Here is a 13,464-nt window from a genome sequence, read left to right on the forward strand (position 1 = left end):
ACGTCCGATACTCCAACGGCTAGCTGACTCTTCAGCTACTTTCTATCCGTTGGAAGCATTAATGAGGCACTTTCTTGGTCCTATATAAATAGTTGATGGTCAGATACTTTAAACAACTTTGGCACACTGAAGATACAAAAGATCTAGAGTGATTTTAGTGAGAAAATACTCTTCAAAGAAGATTTGTAGTCTTAGTGGTGTGAGGTTCATTGTAAGCTTTTCATTTGTGAGGGAATACTTCATGAGTGTAGCTCTGTGAGGGTTGTCCTGAGGGATAGTAAAACGTCCTGGCTTGACCGAGTGGAGTTCGGGGCAAGGAGGAGGTGAACCTTCCTTTGTACACAAGAGTGATTGTAATTCATCAACTTGAAGTAGCTTGATTGAATTTATCTACAAGCTCAAGAGGAGCTGTGTAGTTAATTGGTTTGCTATTCTTTCCTTTTTATTTACTTATTGTTACGTTTGGAATCTGTACTTTGTTTATCTCTTCTACTCACAAGCATTTGTGCTTTCTCATTTACTGCTCCATTGTGTGGTCGCCTAGAAAAGAGGGTTGTTTTCGGGCCTTACAATTGGTATCAGAGCTTGGTCTCCTAGAGATTAAGCTCAATCGGCTTGGGAGTAAAAATGACAACCAATAATGCTATGTTTTTTGAAGGTCATTCTGTGATTAGACCACCTATGTTTAATGGGTCAAGTTATATGAGTTGGAAAGAAAGAATGATTATTTTTTTGCAATCTATTGATATTGAATTATGATTTATTATTAGTGAAGGTCCATATCATGCCTCTCTTATAGATGAAAATACTCATAGATCTAGACCAAAAACAAGAAGTGAACTGACTGCTATAGACAGAACTCATCTCACCTTAAATGGAAAAGCCATGAATGTGTTACATTGTGCTTTAGACTCAAATGAATCTACTAGAGTCAAAGGCTGCAAGTCAGCCAAGGAAATTTGGGATAAACTGAGAGAAATTCATGAAGGTAGTGAGAATGTTAGAGAACAAAAGAATTCCATTCTGGTTACCAAGTATGAATCGTTCAAGATGGAACCTCATGAAAATATTGATGAGATGTACTGTAGATTCAATGACCTCATTAAGGACTTAGAGGTGCTGGAAAAAGAATATTCTCTAGGTGAGAAAAATAGAAAAATCCTGAATGTCTTGTCCAATGATTGGGAAAATAAAGTGATTGCTATTGAGGAGGCTAAAGATTTGAATACTATGCCTATTGAATCTCTTGTTAATTCTCTAACCTCTTATGAGCTGAAATTTAAATCCAAAGTGCAAGAGGAGGAGGATGCGAAAGTAAGAAGGAGCATTGCTTTAAATGCATCTCAAGATGAAGATGATTCTGCCTCCCTAGATGAAGAAGATGTGGAAGTTGATGACAGTGATCTTGCTCTCATCACAAGAAGTTTCAAGAGGATTCTCAACAAAAAGAGATTTAGAAGAGGAGGATCTAGCAATTCAGATTCTAATCAATTCAACAATGTAAGAAATAAAGGAAGATATGAGGCCAACAAAAAGCAAGATGACAAGTGCTTTGAATGCAGCCAACCTGGACATTATACAAGTGAGTGTCCAGTGAAGAAGAGAAAAGGTGAAAGAAAACCCAGATTCAATAACTTCCAGTTCACATGGAATGAATGCAACTCCGATGGTGAAATTGAAGAGGAAGAAGAATCTGCTCAATTGGCTTTCATGGCCATTGGAGATGATAAGGTAACAACTTGTAACTCTCAATTTGAAAGTGATGATGAAAGTGATGATGATCTTGAATCTTTCATTATAAAATTGCATGATAGTTTGAAAGAATCTTATGCTAGAAACAAGGAGTTAAAACAGAAAATTAGTTTTTTGCTTCGAGATAATGCAAATCTTTTTCAACAAAATAAAAAGTTGAATGCTGAAAATGATTTCTTCAAAAAGAGTGAGACTGCTTTACACTTTGAACTTGATAGAAAAATAAAGCTTTGTGAATTGTTCAAAAAGGAACAAGGTGATTTGAAAAGAAGAATGGATGGTTTAAATGAGTTGCTCCAATATAAAAAACAAGACTGTTTTCAAAGTAATAAATCAAAACCTCATTTTGGCACTCATCAGATAAGACTGAATCAATATGCAAATGAGTTTGCTATCCATAGGAAAAGGCAAGTCAGATTTATTAAACCCGTTCATGTGAATAACTCTTTGGTTATGTGTAATTTCTGTTATCAAAAAGGTCACATGAAAAGTGATTGCTATGTGAGAAAAAATATAAAAAAAAAGCATAAAATGCATGTGGATAGTTAGACATGATGTTAACTTTAACAAGTAAGAGATTTTATTAATCATTGCAGTAATTCTCGTTCATTATGTTTTTTTTTCTTTTGATATTTTTGATATTTTGATCTGAGTTTTCGCTGATATTTTTTGAATATTATTGGATCTGTATGATGTTAAAAAGGGAGTAAAGAACAATTCTGATCTAATGATGATTTGGTCTGATAATTATTTTGATTGTTATTTCTCTTTTTGATACTCCTTTTTGATATCAATTCTCTGTGATATGATAGTTATTGCTGTCATTTCTCTGTTTTTATTTGGAATATTGGATTCTTTGTTATTGTTATTGGATTATGGTAGCTAGTTTTTACTCTCATCTTATGATGACAAAAGGAGGAGAAATGGTTGCAATGAGTAAGGGGGAGTTATTCTGAGATTATGAGTTTGGCTCTTGAAAGTTTTGGATGCAATGATTGAGGGGGAGCCTATACTTATTTTTGTTTCTTTCCATCCATTGTTTTGTCATCATCAAAAAGGGGGAGAATGTTGATCTTGATCCCTATCTTTTGATATTTACAAAACAAATGGATGATACTAATATCTCTTTAAGATATACTTTCAGTTATGAAGTTATTTGATTCCATGAACAAGTGCAATTGAAAGAAGACAAAGGTTGCTGAAAGCTGTTGGACGCTCAAAAAGACTGCATCGGACGTCCGACAACCATTGAGTATCTTCGGACGCAGAAAACTAGCCTACTGAACATCCTAAGGAATTGAAGAAAAATTCTCAGTTTTACATCATATCTTCGGACGCAGAAAACCAGCCTACCGGACGTTCGATAGAAGTGAAGAAAAATTTTCAAACTCACTGCCTGCTGTCGGACGCAAGCATCGAATGTCCGACAGTATCGGACACAAGCATCGGACGTCCGATACTCCAACGGCTAGCTGACTCTTCAGCTACTTTCTATCCGTTGGAAGCATTAATGAGGCACTTTCTTGGTCCTATATAAATAGTGGATGGTCAGATACTTTAAACAACTTTGGCACACTGAAGATACAAAAGATCTAGAGTGATTTTAGTGAGAAAATACTCTTCAAAGAAGATTTGTAGTATTAGTGGTGTGAGGTTCATTGTAAGCTTTTCATTTGTGTGTGAATACTTCATGAGTGTAGCTCTGTGAGGGTTGTCCTGAGGGATAGTAAAACGTCCTGGCTTGACCGAGTGGAGTTCAGGGCAAGGAGGAGGTGAACCTTCCTTTGTACACAAGAGTGATTGTAATTCATCAACTTGAAGTAGCTTGGTTGAATTTATCTACAAGCTCAAGAGGAGCTGTGTAGTTAATTGGTTTGCTATTCTTTCCTTTTTATTTACTTATTGTTACGTTTGAAATCTGTACTTTATTTATCTCTTCTACTCACAAGCATTTGTGCTTTCTCATTTACTACTCCATTGTGTGGTCGCCTAGAAAAGAGGGTTGTTTTCGGGCCTTACAATTAACACCAAGAATCTCGAATTAACAAGTCTCAATCAAGTTTAGTAACAAATCTGCCCAAAAGGAGGGTTTTCCTTCTAGAAGTCAGTTTCGAAATACGCCCACAAATCACTCAATTCTACTCGGAATTGGACGTGGTTGGTGGCGTTAAAAAATATATTCATAAAGCTACAATTTTTCAGAAGAAATCATTTTCAAAATCTGTCCACAACTAGTCCAAATTGGAGCCTCAAGTTGTAGTTCATATTCTGCCTTCTAGGGAACTAACGAAACAGGGCAGCCAAGTTCAAACGGTTGGTACGGATTACTCATACGGAATCAGGATGTGTATTTTATACTGTTGGAAATCTGGAAATGTCTAGTTTCTAGTGCCACAAATGGCACCCGATTTTGACATCGGAGTAAAAAGTTATGGCCGAAAGAAAAGGACTACCTGGGCAATCCGGGAAAATTTTCCAGTTTTGCTAAACCTTTGAAATCACTACAATTGACCAACCAAATCATGTTATTTTTCAATGAAACTTTCTACACCATTCATATAACATGTATACATCACAAAGAAGTCAGTAGAATCTCAAAATTTCACACCAAAGTGCACGAACATGGTAGGGGTAAAATGGTCACTTTTGTTCATTGAACCTTCCTTGAATTTCTACCAACAACCCAACATTATTCCACTAATTTAAGCACTAAACCAACATTAATAGCATCATCATTCATCAAATCAGTCCATCCAATCCAAGTGGGAGTTCATAGAGCCCACACAATAATTTTTCCAACATAAACAAGCTACCCACATGCATGCATGAGCTTATATGTGCACCACTACTTCCATAAATCAAGATTTTCAAGGTTGATCGTCCATTACCTCTTTTGATGGGCAAAACAGAAATTTTCGGGCCTCGTTAGCCCAAGAAAACCGTGGAAAGCAGCCCCCTTTTGTAGCTTAAGATGGTCACCAAGTGTTTAGCTAGGTATGGTTACAATTTGAGGTGAAATGGGTGATGATTTTGTGAAGAAATGGAGAAGAAAAATTGAAGAGCTCCTTGGTATTTTCCTCCTCTTGATGGCCGGCCAAATGAGAGAGAAAAGTGAGGGAGTGTTTGATCAAAGGAAGCTTTCAAGAGAAGCGTTAATGTGTGGCCCAAGTTCACCCAAAAGTCAACTCTCCTTCACGCGCGCACGCGCGCGTTTTGTGCTTGATTCTTCTCGAGTTTATTTCACTAGTGTACTAAACCTCTAATGCACTTATATTCATATTAATATTATTCAATCTTAATTGTCCCAAAATAAGGGTCTAAAGTCCCTCAATTAAATCGCGCGTGTAAAAACGCATACTTCCGATTTTTGCGCGATAAAGCGAAATCTCCAAGAAATTCTTATAACGATAGCTTCACTAATTAATACTCGAATACTTACGTATAAAATTACCTATTTTAAGACTAATATACAAGTCTCTAATTTTCTATGTTTATTGTATTCTCGAATCAATTATTGACTCCAATCGCGTATTCACTACTTTCACTTAACGAGCCTTCGAATATTAAACTTTGAAACAAGTCACTTTAAAAATATAATTAAGCTATAGATCCATATAATTAGGTCTAAAAAGGTTAGAAAATAATATTCGGGGCAATTGGCCAAATAAATATTTAAATGAGCTCGTAATAGAAATTTAAAATAAGAAAATTTGCGAGTCCTCACACTCTTTACTATGAACTGCCAAATTAAGTGGCCCTTCTTTCCTATTTTGTTTTATTTTTCCTTTCTTCATCTACATTCTACAATTCGATCATACTGTCACCTAATATGACTACTTCTACACATACAACAGAATTTTTTATTTGCTCTAGCAATTTCTTTTCTATTATTTTATTTTTTATTTGTTGTTTTGGATAGTATTCCACTATCTAACTTCTCTATTTGTATTTTTGACAACAAATATTTCTAGATTAAATATTCTTTCTAATGCAAGAAATATCTGATGTCTTCTAATATGTGTCTTACAATGAATGAAGATTATAAGGTTTTTTCATCTCTCTGACTCTCAATAGCGAATACCCAACTGGTAGGATAAAATTGGAAATTGACAGACAAAAAACACCTCAGCACAAGTAAAAGAATGCAGTACAATAAATATAAAAATTTAGTTTAGGTATAAATATAACAATTGTAAATGGAAGGAAATAGTGGTACATAAAAAAAAGTTAACTAAATTGAATACTTAATATTTAAGGGTAGACGTCTTTTGGAAGCAAATATTATCTTTGAACTTTGACCATTGGTCACAGGGAGCAAAGTTCTAATGAAAGGAACTTAGGAGGCAAATTTTAATAAACAATACTTACAGGGGGTTTAGTGTAATTTACAAAGGGATGAAAACCATTCCTTTGCTTCTGTGTTGATGGGTGCCGGACACGTGTGGTATCTCTTCGTATTAGTCAACGCGTTGGTAGCCATCTTTGGTCTAGCCTAGCAATCTTCGGGCATATAATCACTTATAAAAGTCAATTGATGAGACGGTCAAATCTGCTAATCCACCAGCCCAGTTAGGTGCTGGCTGGCAGGCAGGCAGGCAGGCAAAGCACGTTTGTTATTAAATTTCTGCTTTCTCTAGAACACCAACGCATGAAAAGTGTAGTAGAAATGCCTGGAAAGTGTTGCGAAATCACACACATGTTATTAAAAAGGAAATTTAGTTGGATCTTTAATTGAAACAGATAATTATTTTTTTAAAGATTAGGAGAATTAAAACTTACGTAAAATTCATCAATATACCTTGCAATGTTTAAAACCATTTTTAGGATGCCTCTTTCGCTTCATTGAAAGCGTTTTGCAATGTTTTGAAATGTTTGTTGTGTTAAAAAATCAAAATTCTTTTTATTTTTGTTCAAGATCGTCCCTTCCTTAAATTGTGTGCATGTTACATACAAATTTAAATTTTAAATATTAAGAGATAAAATTGGAAAAAGAAATATAAATATCACAATAAAATCACTATTTTTAAAAAGATAAATTTCCGAAACACAATAAAAAATTAGGGTGGAGGGAGTATATAATTTTACTGTAGAGATTAGAGCCCATTTGATTTGTAATTTTTTGAAAATTTTTGTAGAAAAATATACTATGACACAATTTTTTTCCTATGTGATGTATATGAAATAAAAAAGTAATTATAAAAAATGACAAGCAAATGGTCTCACGCAAACCCACAAAATTTTTCTGTAAAAAATGCAATTCAAATAAGCCCTTAGTTTTAACTATTAAAAGTTTGCTCCGCCTACTGTAGTATTGTTTGCTCACATGCAAGTGAGCCATTTTTAACCTGAAATGTAGAAATTCTCTAAATAAGTAAAACTGCTCTCCACACATTGGAATTTCTTAATCAAAAGCTTGATAGGTTGTAATTATCATCGTGTTGCAATTTTAATAGTCTTTGAATTGGATTTTGCTTCAAAGATGGGCCGGCGAAACAAACCCGAAACGTCTGGGTAGACGGTCCATTTAAAAAGAATGACATTCACCAAATAAGTTTTTGTTCAAGCGGCGATTTTTTTTTTCTTTTTCTTTTTCATAAACAATAATAAACACGGTTTTGGATCATTATGTCACACTTTATGTTACACTATTTATAAGACGAGATACTTGTCCTTTTATTTAAATATGGTGTAACAGCCAATGTCTAATATAGAACCCAAAGGCACCGACCATGTTGCTAACACAATTAGTTGTTGATTGACACTAAATATGATGAATACTAGGGGGACAATTTCTTTTAGATTTAAGTCCCTGTTTGATAACGCAATTCAACACTTAAATTTAATGAGTTTAATATATTCAGATATATTTGATAATAAAAAATTGAATATCTAAATTAATTAAGTGCTATTCAATTTTTTGGGCAAAACTTGCTTTAAAAAATAAGTGATAAGTTATTCACTTATCACTGAATGTGATATATGCTTACATGCATTTAATTTAATATTTAACAATTCAATAATTTAATAGATTCAAAATTTAGATTTTAGATTTCAGTTTTCAAAATTCAATTTTATCAAACGCACCTTAAGTTATGGATCCGGCAAAAGCCTTCCCTAGATCCAAAATCTAAGAAGACGAAGACTATAGCCGTTCATCAATGATCTAATGCGTGCCAACCATGTTAAAGCCTAAATTCGATGTAGAAGTACTATGATAAAGTGCCTGAGATATATCATAATTGCAAGTTTAATTTACCGCTTAAAACAAATACTCTAATTCTACATTAATTCATCTTCAATTGTGTGCAAAAATGATATTAGTGCCATCATCCAAAAAAAAAAAGAAATCAGAATTACTTGTTCCGCTGGCTAGTTATAATTTCAGCATTAACTTGGATTTGTGTGAAGGAAAATCCTACATTAATGACAACAATTTATAGGACAACACGACATGACAAATATAAATTAAAAGATGATCCACTTGGCCTTTTGGAGTTTTCATGTTGTATCTATCATTTAATCATATCTATTTTTAAAGTTATTTTTTGTAAATGGATTTTTGTGTTAAAAAGAAAAGATAAGATCAAATGCGCTAAGGTCAGCCCCAAGCTTTCACGCGTAATACTAATAAATAAAAGAGTCGAGACTGCTATTGCATGGCTGGTTACAAATTATTCAACTAAGTTAAATATGATTTAGTTTCCTAAAATTCTTCATTGGATGCATGTATGATTGAGAATGGAGCAACAGACAGATATCATAAATTAAAAATGAAGCCCATAAAACAAAAAGCTTGAGGTATGAGAATATTCTTTACACTCGTTTATTGCTTTTGACTTGGCCACACTTTGTTGCCTTTGTCAACTGTCAATTTTGTAATCCGCAGCTACAGTTCTCCATTCAAACCTGGCCAACCTGTCACTCCCCCGACTTTTTCCACTAGATAAAGAGAGACTCCGCCCTTGTCGAAACCATACAATCACAAATTCACTATACAAATCTCAACGGACCATACCCAAAAATTGCAACAATGGCAACCAAGATAGGGTGGCTATTCTTTACCTTCATTTCCTTGTCTTCATTTTTTTCCCCTGGCTTTTCCAAAAATCCTTCCTCCGGTGATATCAACTGGTGGTGCAACCAGACTCCTTACCCAGAACAATGCAACTATTTCTTCTTAAACCATGGTACAAACCACTTCATGCCTAAAGAAAAAGCCGATGTCAAGAAGATGGCTATGCAAATAACCCTAGAGCGAGCTCTCAAAGCCAAGACTCATACCGAGAACCTCGAGAGTAAATGTAGAAATGAGCGCGAAAAGGCTGCATGGGCCGATTGTTTGAAGCTCTACGAAAGCACCATTCTTCAACTTAACCGAACCCTAGACTCCAATACCAAGTGCACCGATTTTGATGTTCAAACGTGGCTAAGTACAGCTCTGACGAACCTCGAGACTTGTCGATCAGGGTTCCAGGAGCTCGGTGTTTCTGACTTTGTGTTGCCTCTCATGAGCAACAACGTTTCCAAGTTGATATGCAACACATTGGCTCTTAACAATAACATTAACGTTTCAGTAGAGAAGCAAACATATAAAGATGGATTCCCAACTTGGGTAACGCCTGGAGACCGAAAGCTGCTTCAGTCATCTTTGGTAAGGCCAAATCTCATAGTGGCTCAAGATGGTTCTGGGAATTATCGGACCATTAAGGCTGCCCTTGATGCTGCCGCGAAAAGAAGTGGTAGCGGGAGGTTTGTGATACAAGTAAAGCGAGGTAATTACAGAGAGAACCTTGAGATCGGCAATAAAATGAAGAACATCATGTTGCTTGGCGCTGGTATGCGTGACACGATTATCACCGGCAGCCGAAGTGTTGGCGGAGGATCCACCACCTTTGACTCTGCTACTGTTGGTAAGTCCTTCTTAATTTGCATGTATTTGCTTTACTATTAATTTTAAGGTACCTTTGACTTAATAAAAAAAAAAAAAAAAGATAACGTCAAGATTATAGAAATTGAAACTTTGAAAGTTACATACCTATATAAACTATTAACAGTGTTTTCATACAAATCATTCTCACAATCTAATCCTAACATTATACTTAAATTTTAGATAAATCCACCCTTAAAAAGTGAACACTCTTAATATATATTTTTAAAAAATCTCAGACGCAGACATTGTGTCTGTTATTTTGAAAATCACAGAATGCGTGATATGCAATTATTATCCACAAAAAGAAAAATCACTTTTTTTCCTTTCAAGTTTCTGATGAAATACTCATATCATCAATTAATATAGAAACTTCGTTTGTTCAGTATATTTAGGTAAATATCACTTTCAAAAAATTAAAAACTCATCAGATCAAGTCCTTCCGTTTGAATAATTCGCCACGTTGATCGACTGGAGCTCTTAAATTTCCATGACTGTGATCAGTTCCTGACCACGTAAATCCAATAATCTCTAGAAAGCTTCTGATAATCTTTAGTGTCATGTTGTCTGACTTTGCCAACCTCGAGAGTATTTGCATCACAGTATTATAGATTAGTTAACAATGCATATCCAGCTAAACTTAGCATTTGCGAGCTTTGGTGCAGTACTGTCTAACTTTACCAAACATTGACGTTTTAGTTACAAATGCATAGACATCATATAGCATCACATACATTGTAAAACGTTGCTGATCCTTTTTTCATTTAATGTATGAATATCAGCTGTGACTGGTGATGGATTTATTGCTCAAGGCATTACATTCCGAAACACAGCAGCACCACAAAACCACCAAGCAGTTGCACTTCGCTCAGGATCCGATCTTTCTGTCTTCCATCGCTGTGGCTTTGAAGGCTACCAAGATACCCTATATGTCCATTCCCAACGCCAATTTTACAAAGAATGCTATATCTACGGCACGGTGGACTTCATTTTTGGGAATGCTGCCGTGGTTCTCCAGAACTGCATGATATACGCGAGGAGGCCAATGGATAAGCAGAAAAACACCATAACAGCACAAGGTCGCACTGATCCTAACCAAAACACTGGGATTTCAATCCATAATTCCCGTGTTATGGCTGCATCAGACCTCAGACCAGTGCTGAGTTCATTCAAAACATACTTGGGACGACCATGGAAACAATATTCTCGAACTGTTTTTATTCAGACATACCTTGACTCGTTGGTGGATCCTGCTGGATGGTTAGAGTGGGATGGCAATTTTGCTCTCAACACCTTGTATTATGGAGAGTATAAGAACTCCGGCCCGGGTTCTTCTACAAGCAGAAGAGTGAAATGGCGCGGTTACCATGTCATAACTAATCCAACTGAAGCATCTCGATTCACTGTTGCAAATTTCATTGCCGGTCGGTCATGGCTGCCCGCAACTAATGTGCCTTTCGCTGCAGGACTCTAACCTTTAAGTCTCTCTACTGTTTCTATGTACACATTTCAATTTTGACCATTGTTTCGTTAATTATTTTTTTGTCCTTTAATCATTCTTTCCCGACTGTTTGGGATAGAAAATGTCTCAATTCTAAGATGCATTGAAATTTTTAAAAAATGTAATGAAATTAAAGTGATTTAATTGCTCTACACCAAGGTATTTGTATTTTAGCTTTGAATCAAGTTAAGCAAATTGCTCTACACCAAAGTACGTTTGTGTACTGCTGGTGCTTCGCATCATTTAACTCTACCATATTTAATAGTTTGGATTTGGATAAGGAATACATATGGAATTGTGAAATTGCCTAAAGCATGATTTATTATTTTTTCCTCCAAAGAGCGTAACGCATAATTATAATCTACCTGATAAATAAAATAATAACAAGATATGTCCATGGATTGCCACATGGCTACCAATTTTATAAAACAGCATGTTAGTTGTTATGTGTAATATACAAACTTCGCTACCCAAAATATAATTGCCTAAATTAGAATTAATACAAGTGGAGATATTCTTTATAATTGCAAAAATAAGTTGGGAGCCAGATTGTAAATTTTCCAACATCTATCCATAGCTCACCGCCTTACTTTATGATTTTTATAATTTTGTCTTAAGAATCACAAGATACAGAGACACACGAGGCAGGCAGAGACTTGGAGAGCAGGGGAGAAAGATTATCATCTACCAATTTCAGTCAAATCTGAGGTAAAGAACCAAGTCTTCTTAAATTTCGTGAGCTGAATTTAAAGATTATGCAGTGGAATCTTAGTGGTTTCTTTGAATATGGTAACTCAAATAACTGTTGGTTGTAAGAAATGAGATTGGATAGATATAAATTTGTTTTACTGGTGTGATTTCTTGCATATGTTGCTATTGATCTGTAGCCAAACATCTGACACGGATATGCACACGAAATTGAAATGATTTTAGGTGTTAATAGCTAAAAACACATTGAGTTCTAACCAATTCCGCAGCTATCGGTCATCCCTGTGTAGTTTTAGAAAACTATTCATAACTTGATGTTGAAAAGTCAAAAGTGTCGTTAATTAAGTTTGAAACTACATTGGAACATCTTCCCAACAATATAAAATTCGAACTCTGGTTCATTGTCTATAAATATCAAAATGTTCATATATTTGGCTGGAAATCGTAACTTGTACAGTTAAGGATAGGAAATTGTACTGACTTGCGGCTGAATTTGGACCAGTTTATGGTTCAAATCACCAAGTGCTATCTTCTAAAGATTTTTAGCACATTAAGTCTAGTTTTGATGGTGCAAATTTTATGATTTTTTTTACCTACACAATTTGACTTATACCCCATTAAACAGAGCATTTGTGAGGACCCGAAAATTTTCTTATTTTTATCTTATTTTACTGGCTTATTTAATTATTTATTCACCCGTTTTCTCCGAATAATTTATTTCAGTCATTTTAAATCCATTTACATGGAACAATGCCTTGCTTATGTTTTTAAAATGTTTTGTTAGTAAAATTTATTTTTCGGAGGCTCGTTTAGTAAGGAATAATGAGTACACATTTTCGAGGTAAAATTCGATTTGAGAGTGCAATAATCTTGGAGAATTAAGAATGATCAATAGTGGACTAAGAAAAGTTAATTGATAGATTAGATGTGAGTGAGTTAAAATTTAAGTTTATACCGTGTGCGCGTCGAAAGTTTCCCGAAAGTCGCGCCTGTACAAACTAATTGGAGATTTGAGGAATTAATACTTGTGAGGACTCATGTTTTTATTTCAAAAATAGTTATTTTTAGGATTATTTACCCTAGTATTAGTGAGTTATATTATCGTTACAAGAATTTCTCTTAAGTTTCGTTTTATCAAACGCGAATTGGAAGTTCGCGTTTTTCGCGTCAAATCGACCCAATGGAGATTTAAGAAATTAATACTAGACTACTAAGAGTAATGTTAAAGGAAGTACATTAGAGGTTTAGTGCACAAGTGAAACAAACCCGAGAGAAAACAGACACGACACGCGCGCGCGAGTACTATTCGTAGTTGACTTTTGCTCAAACTTTTAACCACAAACACTCAAGCTTCTCCAAGAAGCTTCATTCATCAGCCCACCCTCTCTCTTCACTCTCCATAGCCGGCCAACACTCCAAGGAAGAAGAAGAGAAAAACTCTTCACCATTTCACTTCAATTCTTGCTCCAAATCCTCTACAAATTACCATCCAACCTCAAAATCATTTGGAGATTCACTTAAGCTAGGAGATAAACATCATCTCACAGTTTTTCTTAGGGCTTTAGAGGTCACTACA

At 35.0% G+C, this 13,464-nt stretch overlaps 1 protein-coding gene across 1 annotated transcript; it reads left to right on the top strand.

Moving 5' to 3' along the window:
- Positions 1-8,743: 8,743 nt before the first annotated feature.
- LOC140009642 (pectinesterase 2-like) lies at positions 8,744-11,402 on the top strand. Its single transcript, XM_072055741.1, has 2 exons — positions 8,744-9,662; positions 10,462-11,402. Exons 1-2 carry the CDS (start codon positions 8,783-8,785, stop codon positions 11,151-11,153), a joined length of 1,572 nt encoding a protein of 523 aa, XP_071911842.1. The 5' UTR covers positions 8,744-8,782; the 3' UTR covers positions 11,154-11,402.
- The last annotated feature ends 2,062 nt before the right edge of the window (positions 11,403-13,464 follow it).

This window comes from Coffea arabica, chromosome 6e, assembly GCF_036785885.1.
Source record: "Coffea arabica cultivar ET-39 chromosome 6e, Coffea Arabica ET-39 HiFi, whole genome shotgun sequence".
Taxonomy (NCBI): Eukaryota; Viridiplantae; Streptophyta; class Magnoliopsida; order Gentianales; family Rubiaceae; genus Coffea; species Coffea arabica.